The sequence below is a fragment of the Narcine bancroftii genome, chromosome 1, assembly GCF_036971445.1.
Source record: "Narcine bancroftii isolate sNarBan1 chromosome 1, sNarBan1.hap1, whole genome shotgun sequence".
NCBI lineage: Eukaryota > Metazoa > Chordata > Chondrichthyes > Torpediniformes > Narcinidae > Narcine > Narcine bancroftii.
In genome coordinates, this window is record NC_091469.1 from 300,298,053 (window position 1) to 300,314,048 (window position 15,996).

Below are 15,996 nucleotides of genomic sequence, written 5' to 3' on the forward strand. Positions count from 1 at the left end.
CAACTTCTGATATTTCTCACATTTAGTTCAAAGGTCAAGTGCAACACCATGAATTTGGAGTAAATCATAGTGTTTGTCTGAGTAATCAATCCCACTTTTGTCTGTCTTGCACTTGACTTGACAGTATGTTGGTTTGACTGAAAACTGTGCTTTCATGGGAAGCACTGAGAAAACATAGCTGCCAGTGTATAAAAACATATTCTTTGATAGGAAGTTGTATTTAGATGGCAATTGGCTTTGGGTTTTTCATGCTGGTTCTGGGCCATGGCATTCATAAAAATGTTTTTCACAAAGATTGCAGATAACAACTGGTGCAGGTGTGCATGTTCTCAAACAAATGAAGTAAGATAAATGATCACAGGCTCTTTGCTTTATTGATAATTTTGCGTGTTTCCATATCAAACGCATTCTGGAATACATCCAAGTTAACACTACAAAGAGCAGCAGACAAACAGTAAAGTATTGTTATCTCATTGACACAAAGACACTCAGAAGTTATGTCAATTTTTAGAATGAAATATTGTAAACAGATACATGTCTGCAGTTCAGAAAATGGTAATGAATGGGATCAATTTCAGTTGTATTACATTTTAAAATTCCTCAAATATTAGTTACAGGCTTAAAAATTGCCCAAACTGAGAGAACAGATTTTGGATGACTGGATTAATGTGTCATTCCTCTGGCCTAAAGTGGAGATGAATTTTTGGACTTTTGATTTAGGTTTCAATTACATAAGATTCCAGCCCATTTCCTTCTGATGGGCCGTCTTCATGGACTGCTGGAAGTGATCTAGATGCATGTAATTTGCTTAATAGGTTGCCATCCAAAAGGAAAACTGAATGCACAAATATATTTTTCATGTCAATTCGGTTGCATTGAAACTGAAATGATTGAGAAATAATGCATCAAGCATTTCAGAAACAATTCTGGTTAAAAAATATCACCAGCTTGTGAAATAACCTCAGTTAGGAGCCCCATCGATAAACAACATTTAAATTCACATTCATGGGATATAAAATTTAAATTAGTGAATTCATCTGAAATTAGTGAACATTTCCTCAATTCTGGGCAGTTTTATTTTGGGCCATCATGGTGATTGTACATTAAATGCTGGATGTTGAAAATCTGACCTTTGAATCTGTAGATCAAGAATCTATTCCAGTTAAAGAAAATTGCCTAAAGCTACAATAGATGATCTTATTCTTTTCTGAATCATTAAATCTTGCCACAGTATTTATTTCAGATACTGGTACTGTTAATCAATTGCCATGGATTAAGTAATACAAATGCTAATACAGGTGCTCCTCAGTTTACGATGGGGTTACATTCTGGCAAACCCACCCACCATAAGTTGGAAAAAACCTTAATTCAAAAAAGAATACTGCACCTACCATTTTTATGACATTTTGAATACCTTTATTCTACATTAAAAAAAAACATCAACGTACACAGCTGAAAGCACACTGGCATGAAGAATGTTTGAAGCATGAAACTAAAATTAATTGCTGGATTGTGGAGATGCTAAAGCATATGTCACAAGCATGGGAGCAGATCAGAATTCAAAATTGAAAGAATGGATTTGAACCGTCGTAACTTTGAAAAATCGTAAGTCGGACCATCGTAAGTAGGGAAGCACCTGTACGGAGGCGATATCTAACCAAGATCAACAGCACATTATTAGACTGCACTAAGGACTGAGCATTCAGTAAATTTTAAAATTAATTTTTCTATTAGGCATCAACATTTGAAGCTACACTGCACATAAATAAATAACCAGGTGATGCAATGGAATATTATAAAATCTATAGATTGCAACTCATCAAACAAAAAAATAGTACAGTTGATATAGCACAGCCTAGCCAGGCAGTTAACGAACCTATGCTTTATTGTGGATTACATTTAATTTTATGGTAAATAAACCAGCATTTATGTCAATACATCAATTCTAGTTTTTATGCCACAGAGACCCATAAGACATAGGAGTAGAAATATGTTATTTAGCTCATCGATTCTGCCCCATCATTTTATCATGAGCTGACCATTTTCCCACTGCCTGGCCTTCTCCCCACAGTCTTTGATGCCCTGGCTAATCAAGAACCTATCAATCTCTGTCTTAAGTACACCCAATGATCTGGCTTACGCAACCACCTGCGGCAACAAATTCCACAGACTTATCACCCTCTGGCTGAAGAAATTCCTCTGTATTTCTGTTCCAAGCGGACACCCTTCAATCTTGAAGTTGTGCCTCTTGTTCTAGACTCTCCCACCATGGGAAACAACCTTTCTATATCTACTTTGACAATGCCTTTCCACATTTGAAACGTTTCAATGAATTCCCCCCCACCTCTCCTATATTCCAACATAAGCAGGCTAAACACTCCTTCTATTATTTTTTATTTCACCTTTCATTCCTGGAATAATCCCAGTGAACCTCCTTTGAACCCTCTCCAAAGTCAGTACATCTTTTCTTAAATGAGGATCCCAAAACTGCTCACAATTCTCCAAGTGAAGACTCACCAGTGCCTCAACATCATATCCTTCTCTTATATACTATTCTTCCTGAAATAAATTGTATTTGCCTGCTTCATCATCGTTCCAACATCCAAGTTTACCTTCAGGTTATCTTGAGCGAGGACTTCCAGGTCCCTTTAGCGTCTGAGTATTTTCAATTTTCTGCCCATTTAAAAAAGTATTCTGCCCATTTATTTTTCCTACCAAAGTGCATACCACAAGGAAAAACCTCTTCAGCCCAATTCATCCATACTGATCGATGTGTAGAACTATTTGCCTACAATGTGGTCCATATCCTTCAAAACCCTGCCTGTCCCTGTTTCTGTTAAAATGCCTTTTGAATTTTATAAATGTACCCTCTTCTTTAGGTTCCCATGGCAGTTCATTCTATGGTATGTTATGTAGGACTAGATGTTAATATCCCTTATTGCCCTCCTGAGACTTGCTGCCTCGACTCTGCAGGGTAGCCAAGTGAGCGGTGGCATCTTCTGGGTTATCAAGTGGGCGCCATCCTTCCTCAGTGTTTCGCTGATAAATCCACCACACCTCCAGAAGGTTCAGCAGTGAATCCCAGCACCTCGGGCTCACCCCCCTCCCCCCCAGATGCCATTCACTCTCTTGGGGGCCCAGATGGAATCCTTTCTCCTCATCTAGATTGACCGATTACCCTTTTCAGCAGTTCTGGAGAGATCTTTGACTGCTTGTTGGTGCATCCTTCTTCGCACTCTCAATTCCTGGTCTAGCCTTGATGTCGATGTGGCCACAAATCTTCTGAAGCCTACTTCAACTGGTCAGATCCTTGCCTTCCAGCCACATTGCTGCACATCATCAGTGTACCCTCATTTTTTGTGCTCACTGGCCTTCTCCACTGTATCCTCCCAGTAAGCTCAATGGCATAAACCAGTGGTTTTCAAACTGCCCCCCTAAACTCACATTCCACCTATCCCTATAATCCCTATACGATCGGTGCTCTGTGATTAGTAAGGGATTGCTTAAAGTGGTATGTGGGTGGGAAGGGAAGATTGAGAATCACTACTCTAGCCCCAATTGTTATTGAAATATTTTGCTTGAGAAAAATTGTCATTGGCCCATTTCCTCTGGAGTTATGAAACCGTGCACATAAATGATCAAAACAGTGGTTTTCAAACATTTTCTTTCCACTCACATAAGCAATCTCTTACTAATCACAGAGCACTTATGGAATAGGGATAGCTTGAGGTGGAATGTGAGTTTAGGAGGGGAGTTTGAAAACCACTGATGTAAACGAGATGGAGTGAGGCCAGCCGCAGCACAAGTTCTGGTCTGAGGTTGGTTTCCACGATTTCATTTGGGAAGCAGAGCCTCTGGCCCAAGCCTGCCGCCATCTTCCAATGATGTGCCCAGCCTAACTGCCCAGAGACTGATCTCGATCTGTTGATTCCAGCTTCACCCTCACCTTCCCAGACAAATGCTGTTAACAGTCAGTGGAAGGAAGGGGGAGGTAGAATGTTGAGACTTGCCCGCTGATTTTCCAGCATTGGTGTGAGGCACTGTATCACCTGGTTCTGATGCCAGGTGTTATTGGCCTTGAATGAGGAAGGTCTTGCAACCCACCAAAATGTGCTTTAGTGTTGCTGAAGTCGGGCAGAGGGAGCATGTGTGGGGTCCTCTCCAAACCACTGGCTGAGATTCATGGCAGAAGCAAAACATCGTACCTTTCCGCCTCCTCCTGCTGACGTATTTCCTGTGCCACAAGCCTACGTCTCTGAGACGGAGCAGCCTTGTTCCAGACTGGTGTACTGGCCCCAAGACTATACCTCCCTTGCTGCACTCGGCCCAAAAGTAGGAGCTTCCATCATCCTTGAACCACGTCTCCTTAAACACATCCTATTTCTTGCTTGCTCATGCATCCAACTGCCTTCTTAATCAATGCCACTCACCTCCAAACCAGTCTTTGCATTCAGAGCAGTGCATTTAACTCCGAGACTGCTGAAGAAGTGGTTTTGCTTCATAAACATCATAGATCATGTTTATAAATAAATATGATAACCATTATCACCATTACAGCCAAAATGTGCCTTTTTCTAAGTACTTCACAACTGAAAATCAATAGCAGTCCAGAGTGGAATGCAATTGAGAACATTTTTGGCATAAATCATGTCACTCCGGATAGTCAACCAGGCACATCTGGTCACAAATAACCACATCTGATGCAATTCCTGCCATATTTCAAGATGCCATTCCTCAGTGAAATTCCCTTCTTGAAGTTATAAGGAATAAATTAGTGCAAGTTGTTTTAAGCAGCACCCAATGTTAGGCATGCCCAGAACAGCCATGTTTTAATAATGCTGCTCTGTTATAATCATACAACAGAGTTCCTGTTACTTACCATTGCTCCTTCAGCAAACCACCATAGTTTATCAACACACAACCCATCGCACTTTATGACATCTGACAAGATCCTTAATCATAAAGATTTTGAGATTGCAAGCATAGATTTTATCACTTCCTTACTAGTATACCCTACCTCTCCACACTTGTTGACTTTTCACTTCAATTACCTCACTGCCAAAGCACTAAAGATTAAAGCGATCTGAAGGATGATTTCAGAACCATAAAGGCCTTTGAAAGAGTAATTAATGATCATCAAACTGGCAACAGAAAGGTACAGTATATTCAAGATAGCAACTGGAAAGTGAGGGATCATCCAAAGTGACACTGACTTCATTTATAGTCAAAACAAAAATGCTGGAGGAACTCAACCGGTTTCGCAGCATCCGTAGGAGGTAAATATATATTACTGACATTTTGGGCCTGAGCCCTTTTTCAAGGTATAAGCAAAAAACAGGAAGGTATCTGAATAAATGTTGAAAAATGGCGGGGCGGGTGGGGGAGGAATCCAGCCCAACATCTAAAAGGTTTTAATTGGATATGATGAGGAAAGATGAAAATTGATTTTGGCTCTGTGAAAGGAGACAGCGGGAAAGAGAAAGAAAGAGAGAGAGAGAGAGGACTGGGGGAAAGGTGACAGGAGAAAGAAAAAGATGGGGAGGGGATTTAAATGGAAATTGAGAAGTCAATGTTAATGCGATCTGGTTGGAGGGTGCCTAGATGGATGATGAGGTGTTTTTCCTCCAATTTGCAGATGGTCTCAGTCTGGCAGTGCACGAAACCATGGACAGACATGTCAGCAAGGAAATGGGATGGGGAATTGAAATGGGTGGCCACTCAGAGATCCATGGTCTTGTGGCAGACAGAGCCATGGTGCTCAACAAGCAATTTCCCAGTTTGCACCAAGTTTCTCCGATATAGAGGAGACCACTGTTAGGTCAACTGTTGAGGTATAAAAGAAAATAAGCCAATAACAGTAAAAAGGATTGGAATTGGCTGCTTCCTGTCTCATATTATCAATGATTAAAATCAATCTGAAGACCTGAAGCACACACCTCAATAGCCAACTGATCTAACTTGAACTGCTTTGGTCAAAAATGTTCATCTCTTGAGAAAACAATTCTCTCGCATATTCCAATGACAAAATTTTCCAAACATCAGAGAGCATTAAAAAATCATTTTTCAAAATGATTGCAAATCTTAATCAGATAGTTTTGAAACATAATGGATTTTCTGATTTTGTTAGAAACCCAATACTAATAATGTCCTTTTAGATCACATATTGGAGAACCCATTTAGATTAAAAATGCAAATTAGTTCAGTTTATGAAATAGTTAAATGATCACACTGCCAAGTAATATCCTTTTATGGTTCTGAATAAATAATCCAATACAAATCTATTTGTGTAACAGCAAAACTTACATTACAATCACATCTGAAACAATGAGGGCATGAAAACAGAAAAAATTCAAAAAAGATTCCACCTTGAATTTCACTTATTGTCCATATTTCACCATATTTGAGCATTTTGTCATAGATGCAACCTTCAACTGCCTGCAAATAGCTTAAAATTCACCTCCCAAAAAAAAATTCAAGAGGGATGGAAAGCCATCAGGATATATTATTTTAAAAAATAATCTTTCACAAAATAAAAAAAAACCACTGCCAAGAGAACAATTGCTCAGAAATCCATTTCCAGTTGATTGCACTAAACAGATTATATAAACACATCAGTGTGTTTTTTTTCTTCCAAAATTCAGTGCTACAGGCTAAAAAATTCTAGCCTAGTTTCAATGTCATTCACATAAATAGGAGCAGGAATGAGCCATTGGAACCATTGAGCCTGCCCCATCATTAAATGAGACCATGACTTACTTGCTGTTGACTCAGCTCCACTTACCCACCTGTTCCCCAGACCTGACTGTACTTCTGTAACAGCTTCTGCCCTCTCTGCCTCCTGTATGCCATCGCCACACCACACATCATCAGTATCACGACTTACACTGCTAACTGATGAGGGAATGCTTCACTGATGCTCTCCAAAATGAGTCACTGGTGCAACTGGACATGCAGTCTTTCAAAAGCTAGGCTGTGTGTCTTATTCTAGTTACCAGGTGATCACACGCATGCACACATATACACATACACAAAGACACAGATTCATACACACACACACACACTCGCACATGCACGCATACACAAGACAAACAAGTCACAGGCACACACACAAACATGTGTCAGCACACACACATGAAAGATAAGAGCCAGCAAGCAGAAATGCGCCAGGCACCAAGAGATTTCTTTAAGCAGTCCTTGTACCTCTTCCTTGGTGCACCTCTGTCTCGGTGGCCAGTGGAGAGCTCGCCATATAACACGATCTTGGGAAGGCGATGGTCCTCCATTCTGGAGATGTGACCCACCCAGCGCAGTTGGGTCTTCAGCAGCATGGATTCGATGCTTGCAGACTCTGCCAACTTGAGTACTTCGATGTTGGTGATGAAGTCACTCCAATGAATGTTGAGGATGGAGCGGAGACAGCGCTGATGGAAGCGTTCTAGGAGCCGTAGGTGATGCCGGTAGAGGACCCATGATTCGGAGCCGAACAGGAGCGTGGGTATGACAACGGCTCTGTATACGCTGATCTTTGTGTTTTTCTTCAGGTGGTTGTTTTTCCAGACTCTTTTGTGTAGTCTTCCAAAGGTGCTATTTGCCTTGGCGAGTCTGTTGTCTATCTCTTTGTCAATCCTTGCATCCGATGAAATGGTGCAGCTGAGGTAGGTTAACTGGTTGACCGTTTTGAGCTCTGTGTGCCCGATGGAGATGTGGGGGGCTGGTAGTCAAGGTGGGGAGCTGGCTGATGGAGGACCTCAGTTTTCTTCAGGCTGACTTCCAGGCCAAACATTTTGGCAGTTTCCGCAAAACAGGACATCATGTTCTATCTTAATGCAGATATATTAGGCATTGTAATAGTAAGACTCAAGCAACCAGAAAAATACACTTATCTGGCATCTACCAATCCCCATAGGTGCTGGATACCAGGGGTTTCACTGTATTTCAATGTACAGCTGCAGATTTGAGAAGGATATAAATAGCTCCATGCATTAAAAAAAAATCCCTCCCCCTATTAAGCAGTTGATTGTAATAAAAACTGCAGGAGCAACAATCACCTAATAGCTGTTAAACAAGGTCAAGTAAAAGCTCTGCAGGAGGAATAATAACCTCCTAAAATATTCAAAAAGTACATAAAAACACAGTATGAATTGGAATTAAGAAGCATTTGTTTTAAAAACCAATCCCAATAAAGAAAGCATCACAAGCTGCGAAGCACATGAGCAGGGCAACGTGCAGGCCACCAGACATGGCGAACAATGAATCGGACTTATTCCTTGGCAACTTCCTCATGCATGAAATGAAAGTGCCAGAAACAACATTAAAGTTCCTTTCGCATTTTCTCCTGTTTCTTTTCTTTAAATTTCATTGATAAACCTCTCCAAAAAAAAAAGCCAGGCAGCATATCTTTCCAAATTTCAACCAGCTCTTTACCAAAATGCCTATAGTCAATGCATTTGGAAAACAAACTGATGTTAGAATGGAGTGATTCCAATAGATCTATCCAGATGTGCAAAGGAGTTAGCTTCCTTCCAACAAAATGTAGAATAATGTTTTCTTCGGAATTTAAAGGTAATTTTTTTTTTGTCTTTTAGAGATGAAGGCAATTCAAGAAAAGAATTTTCCTATTACAGTACTAAATAGAAAGGAAAATTTGCAGAGTGCACTGGACTATAACTAATGTCCATAAACCTTGGCTTCTTCGGTATAATAAATCATGACTTCAATGGCAATGGACAAAGTGTCCTACCTTGGCTGATCACTGCTTTCCTGTTCTGACCATCAAGATCTGCACGTTCAATCACATGATGTTTGGCATCAACCCAATACATTTTTTGACCTGCATAATCAATGGTGAGTCCATTGGGCCAGAACAAATGGGTATCTGCAATGATTTTCCGGTTAGATCCATCCATTGCAGCATATTCAATCCGGGGAGTGTTGCCCCAGTCTGTCCAATATATCATTCTGTAAAATGCAGTAGAAACACCAATAAAACTCAAGGAAGAATAGACTAACTTAGTTTAAAATAAATCAGTTTTTACTCAGGAATTTAATAATAAAATTTAAGTAAAAGAAAAAAAACTGGGACAATTGAAGCCAAATATGAAAAAAAAAGTGATAACAAATAATTAAGTTGCTCTTCATTTATCTTTAGGCAGTTTCAAGCAGGGAAAATACCTATCTGTAAAGGTGGAGGTTCTTCGCCCACAGCTAAAGACATATTTTTCTGAATGCGCTGTGGCCAGCTCCAAGACGCCGATTCCAACCCTTCTCAGAGATGGTCAATAGGTGGAGCGCTGCACTCCACTGCCTGACCTGAATGTACAGCCACTACAAGCGGCTGGTTAGGGTGGGGCTGATTATGCTGAGACCCATCTTCCCATTCAAGGCAGGAGCGGTGAGCGGGGGCTGGCAAGGGAGCGGCAGCTGTCGGACCCCGTGGGGGTTGTCAGGGGGTGGCTGGTGCGGGCTGTGACAGCCACACCAGGCTGCTTTGACCATCGGGGCCACTCTCTGTGGCTCAAAACATTCTGGGAAGCACAGAGTGGTTCTAGCTGCATGGGGAATTATGGGTAGGGAAGACAGCCATTTCTCTGCCACATATTTATGATAGGTGGCGCTACAGCACCAGTCTCCCCACCTCTATCGGCTCTGGAGGGCGCTTCGAAGCGCCTCTCAATATGAATGCGACAACGGAGCAGCCTTTTAGGCCTGCTGTCTGAAAGGTAAGTTTTCACTTTTCCATCCGCTCTTGTAGTCGGCCTACAGGCAGAGGCCTGACATGAAATGGCCTTTTGTTTGGACCAGTTCATAATGCTAATATACCCAACGAGACTGAGACAAATTTGAGTCAGGGACTTGACTTATATTGCTCCATATCATACAAACTATCTGTTTCAACCAAAATGAAAGATGGACAAGAAATTAAAATCAAGATTTCTAATCTCCTTAAAGAATAATTCCATTCATTCAGTGGTATTTTAGTTCAATATTGTCAACTGCAATTTTTGTATGGATGGAGGTGAATGGTGCAGAAAAAATGGTAAGTGTCTTGTGAAATTTGGATGGTGAAATGTAATTAAAGTGGATTAGAAAACATTGCAGAATTTGTTGTTAAAAATGCTTTACAAAGACTTATAGTTCCCAACACAACTATGGTGGAAATGATTAATTGATCCTGCTTTGGAGAATTCAGTCAATATTATCAACATAAAATTTAATAAGTAGCTGCAATTACACAAGAGTTTTCACAACACACTCCAGAAAATATTTTATTTGCTATTCTGACTCATTGATACAAGGCTATACTGCTGCATTTCTGTAAATACATCTCTACTCATTCCAAAGGGACCAGACAAAAATCAATTTTCACGAGGACTGAAACATGCATTATAAATCAAAATGACGTTAGTGAAGATGGGATTACAAATCAAAAGATTTAAAAAAATGAGAAAGACCAGTTAATAATCCATTCCACGTGAAATGCATTTGGTGAATTTGTTTTGTAAGGGGGAAAAAAAGCAATCAAAATTCCTGCAGTTTCACCATAAGCACAGTTCAGGTGCAATATTAAATAAAATAGCATCTGTTGTGTTTTAGTGGAACTTAAAATCACATCCCCCTTTCCTTTTACTTACGTCACGTTGGTCAAATGAAAACACTGCATTTGTGCAGTTGACACCACATCAAATGTTATTAACACTAAATGTTGACTGGGGTCACAGATTGAAATAGCACTGTAGGGTTGTAGTTCATTAATGGTTTGAATGGTCAGAAAGTTCTCTTCATTGTTTCGCAGTTCCAATATAAATATAGTTAAAATAGTTGAGAGTTGCATATACTCATGCAGGAGTATTCATTTTAGTCAAATGATTTCTAACAGAATAGGAAAATCTAGATAGAAAACTATTCATGCATCCACCATCTAATTAAAGTGTTTCCTTCCTTGGAGATAAGCTCAGATCTGCCAGTTCACGTGGGCACTTAATCAATGACTGAACTGGAATTAATGTGAACCAGGCCATCAAAATATTGACCACAAAGGGGATAGTCAAACCAACAATAGTCAATAGAAGCAGGATCGGCACCAGAACATGTGTTGGGGGGGGATCAGCGATTTTGAGGGGTGCTTGTTCAGCAGGGGAGGGGAAGGTGCTGGCAGGGACCTGTCAACGGGGATGGGGAGGGGACAGGTGGAGAGTTGCTAGCGTGCGTCAACCTAGATGCTACTGATGCGGGAGAGAGTGGGGTGGGTCTGACAGTCAGGGTTGACTGCAAACTTAAGGGGGGGGCATAGTACCTTGTTGGGGGGGGCACAGCACCTCATGGGGGGGGGGGTCAATGACCATGGATGCCTCCCTTGGCGCCGACTTTGAATAGTAGAGCCAGCTGATTCAAGAGAGGGAAATAAAATGAAGTTGGGAAACAAATCAAAATAATTAAATAATGAGGCAGACCAGTTCTAAATCCATTCTAAGTGGAACATGCTTGGTACATGAAGATATGCAATCTCTCAATAAGGTTCATTTGTGGTTATTTGTCTGGCATAAAGCTTGCACTTTGTCACACTGCAACATTATAGAGTAATTTTAATTCACTACTTCATGCATAAAGCTTTTGGTCAGCCCCAGTGATAGGGCGTATCCTTTCCAAATGACCTTTGGGACTGTGGCTCTTTAGAGAGAAAAAAATAAATCATTAAAATTAGTCTGGAGTTTGAGGTTAGACTTTGTTGCTGATTGCAGCAATAATTAAGCACAAAGATCATGATTTTACTTGAAATATATAGTTTCTTGGCTTCAATAACATGTGAAAAGTATTATTTAGACAAGAGATTGAAATTAATTCACACTGATCTTTGACCTACCCCTCTATTGGATGCAGTGCAATGGCACGAGGTTTCTCCAAGTTCTGCCACAAAAGTACTTTTCTCTGCATTCCATCAAGGTTTGAGAGCTCAATGCGTGATGTCCCAGAGTCTGTCCAGTATAATTTATTGTGGATCCAATCAATGGCAAGACCACCTGAAATGGTTGTTTGGAAGATATTTTACATTTGTTATCAATATTTTCTGATCATTGTACTTCGAGCATCAGAAATAAAACCCTGTTGTAACTAACAATAAATGTAAAATATTTTAGCAATTGCAATTCTGGTCCTGTTAAAGTCAGAAAAAAAAACACGATAGAACATAAAAGTTACCCTTCTCTGTGTAGTTTCAAATACTTTTTATAATTAATGTTGTCATTTCCTTACCAGACTCTACTGAAAATAAACACTCCAATTGCAAAATATACTGGACAGATATAAATCAGAAACAACACAATTACAAATTGTCTAAAATGTATTTACCGAATAACTTAGTACTGTAATATCAACTAAATACAAATAAAGACTTCAAAGTTTTCAGACATTTTTAAAGATTAGAAAATGACCACATGCTTTAGTAAAACTACACCCTTCGCCTGGGCCATTGGGTCAGGAGATTTGAATCAAGTTTCCACAAACATACCATACCATACGTAAACACCTAATACACTTCCCATTGAAACAAACCAGGTTTAAGATGGGTACAGAATTTGGGAGAAGACTGGGCTCCACTGCTGGAATCCACCCGGCAGAGCAAACTGACAGATTAAATGTTCCAAATTTGTCATGAAGTTGAGGACTTCTGCATTTGACAACACAAGCACAGAAGTCCAAAATGCCCTCTCCTGCTTATAATAGACTGCATTAAATGTGGTAAGACACAATGTGAAGTAATAAGCATTAGCCAAATGATTCTTCTTCAAAATCTTGGCAAAAGATATTAAACATCCACCAAAGACGTTCTCTTGGTGTAACATTTCATCCAAAATACCAGCACATGCAGCAATTATGTTTGAAGATAAATGGATCATGGTAAAATCTTGTCAGCAACATGAAATTCCAAGCTTGCATTGAATGATTTTGCAACTTTTCACCTGCATTTTCTTCAGCCATGAACACTTGATCTCAATGTTGGATGATTTTATGATGGAATCAACAAATTGAACTTTCCTTGACAATGACAAGAAGTACAGTTTTGTGATCCAGTACATGTGCTAATCTGGAGGCGTGAACCTCACAATATGAGCCTGTGTCTCATTAGACATCAGCTGAAAGCTGCAGACAAAAATCAACCTTGAGAATGAAGTGTTTCCAGGACTCTCCCTGCTGCCTAGGCCTAGTTGTATCGTGGAAGAGGAGGGAACGGAGGGGGGGGGGGGGGGAACAATGGATCAGGAAGAGTGGCAGCATCAAGGTCAAAATCCAAAGCTGGCTCAGGAAAGAGCAGTCTTCTGCTATATTTTCTTTGTTTTAGTAAATGAAAGCCTTTATATACAAAAGCACTATTGATACAGCCAATATTATGTGCTCTATACCCCCACAAAATAAAGGTTGATAAAGAATAAAAAGTCTGCTGTCTCTCCTGACAGCCATGCCATGTAATCCTGCCACATTATCACATGCAGAAAAGACTAAATGGTGTTTGCAAATGTGAACCTTTCAAGCTCTTCATGGTGCAGAGTATGAATAATTATGCTCATGAGGAAAACAATTTAATTGCAGGCACACATTTAGACCTGATGACTCATATCTAGTGCAATGCACAACATTACCGCATACAGGAATCTTTCAAGTCTATCCAACATATGAAGCAACGAAAATACAAAACGTTTTGAGCCTTTGAAGCAATGTCATCTGGGAAGCTTAGGTGACATGGCGTAGATTCTTGAAATGCACACAATAATGGAATTAAAAACAAATCAATGCCTTAACTTTTAAAATGACATGGTTCAAAATTGCTGAATGAGAAGTTCTTATCCCAGTTTAAGCACTTCAAAAACAAAGTATAAAATCATAAAGACTATATTGTTGCAATTTTTCCACCAACTTTAAATTTAACAGACACCTCTCATTGTATGAACTATATTTTTTTTCTCTCAGACGAAATTGCCACCTCTGAACTGCAGCAGCTTGTCAAATAGTAGCAGTTCAGACTACTCAGAGCATTTAAAGGACAAAGAAAAATAGATATTCAATTTCCACACACTGTGGGAGTTGCAATAGGATAGAATCAGACCTGCAAAACGATGGCTTAGAATTGCTCTACACCACCCACTTATCTTTTTTCTTTTAACAATGTAGGTGCTGTTATTTCCATAAACCCACTGTGACAATTTGCTTTTATCCTTAAGTTTGGGAAAGAGAGGCAACTAATGTTTTTTTTGGCTTTTTGCCAATTTATTCAATACAACATAGATTTTTAGCAATATTGTTCTGCATCTCCATCTCAGACATAGATATGCAGCAAGATGACAAGGGGATGTGAGTAATTTAAACATTTCTGGCATTCAGATGTGCACAAACGTGCACCCTTCAGATAATGGGGTCAGTCCATGTAGCTACATTCATAAACTCAAGTTATATTTATTTTCTCTAAATGATTATTTGGAAGGGGGTGGTGGAAGATTGAGGAACGAGGACTAAGGATGGACATTTCATGTTCTCTGACAATCCCTTGCCCACATTCCTGTTGCTAAAACAATTACACATTGATGAAAACACTTGGTAAAAACAAGTGTAACAAAGATTCAGTGGGATGGGAAATTTTTGGCCTGACAAGAGATTAGTTTTATTCCCTAGAGTCTAAAAATAGAAAGATTAGAGAATAAAACTTATTACCTAAAATATAAGTTGAAATTGATTTAACACTGAAATAAGTTGAAACATAGAAAATTATTACCAGGGGCTTGTTTTTGGGACTGAAGAATCCAAAGTAAGGGGTCACATTCCCAGAATAAGGAATAGGCCATTTTGGACTGACATGAGGAGAAACTCCTTCACTCAAAAGGAGATGAAACTTTGGCATTCTCTATCTTGGAGAGTTATAGAGGTGCAGTGATTGATTGGGTTCATTCCAAACATTTCTGGATATTAAAAGAAATCAAAAGACATGGAAATATTGCAGGAAATTGGGCTAAGGTTGAAAAGCAGCGATGATCTTGCTAAACTGCAGAAGAGGCTTGAAGGGCATAATTGCTTCTAATTTTAAAATTATTAAAAGCCATCTTAAACAATACAGATGATGTAAACAATGGTTAACAATGTGTCTTTAACTAATCTCACTTGTTTTATTTCATTATGTTAACTATACCTGGACTCTCAAGACCCGTTGACACGACCTCTTCAACATTACTTCCATTCAGGTTTGCCTTCATAATACGGTCCAAGGTCACATCTGACCAGAACACCAGTTCCTTGCTGTGGTGGAAATCCAGAGCAATGGCATTCTCCAGGTTGTTAAGTAGAAGGGTGTATTCTGATCTGCGGGGTAACACCTGGCGGATATCAATCCGATTTGCAAACAGCAGCACTGGTTCTGGTCCTTTCGTGAACAACAATTACACGCAGTCAAGTTAACGAACATGCTTCAGCTAATAACATTTCAGTGCTTACAACAAAGAACTTATAAGGGATTTGTTTATACAGAGAGAGATAAAACTCACTGTTATAGGAGAGATTTTCTTTATTGTCTCTGGGAGATTTTTTTTGCAAAAGTATCAACACCATTTGATGTCATCTAGATCAAGTCACTTGTTTTTGATGCATTGGTCTCCATGAATTGAATCCCATTGTACGATAGTACAATGACTGGAAATAATTATGTTACAAGTGTCCCTTCCCATTATGCTTTTGAAGTATTGTAGCACAAGTGTGAACAGAGTAGGATGAATCGATCAACCTTTGAAAGCAGAAATATTAACAGCTTACACCTAAATTGCATTTGTCATAGTGGGATGGTTGGGTTAGCTGTCAGCGCAATTCTGTTACAGTGCCAGCGACCTGGGTTCGAATCTGGCACTGTCTATAATGTGTTTGTACATTCTCCTGTGTCTGCGTGGATTTCCTCTGGGTGCTCCAGTTTCCTGCCACCCCTCAAAACTTGTGGGGGTTGCAAGTTAATTGGGTGTAATTTGT

The 15,996-nt window shown here is 39.7% G+C and overlaps 1 protein-coding gene across 6 annotated transcripts in view; it reads right to left on the reverse strand.

The window, feature by feature from the left end:
• Window positions 1–15,996, reverse strand: part of lrp4 (low density lipoprotein receptor-related protein 4) — a 426,474-nt gene that overhangs the window by 81,992 nt on the left and 328,486 nt on the right. For all 6 annotated transcript variants that reach the window (XM_069905480.1, XM_069905469.1, XM_069905494.1 and 3 more), the window contains exons 12-14: window positions 15,173–15,403; window positions 11,861–12,017; window positions 8,741–8,958 (exon numbers count right to left, since the gene is read on the reverse strand). In XM_069905480.1, the coding sequence (XP_069761581.1) occupies window positions 8,741–8,958; window positions 11,861–12,017; window positions 15,173–15,403 (606 nt within the window). The remainder of the gene's footprint in view (window positions 1–8,740; window positions 8,959–11,860; window positions 12,018–15,172; window positions 15,404–15,996) is intronic.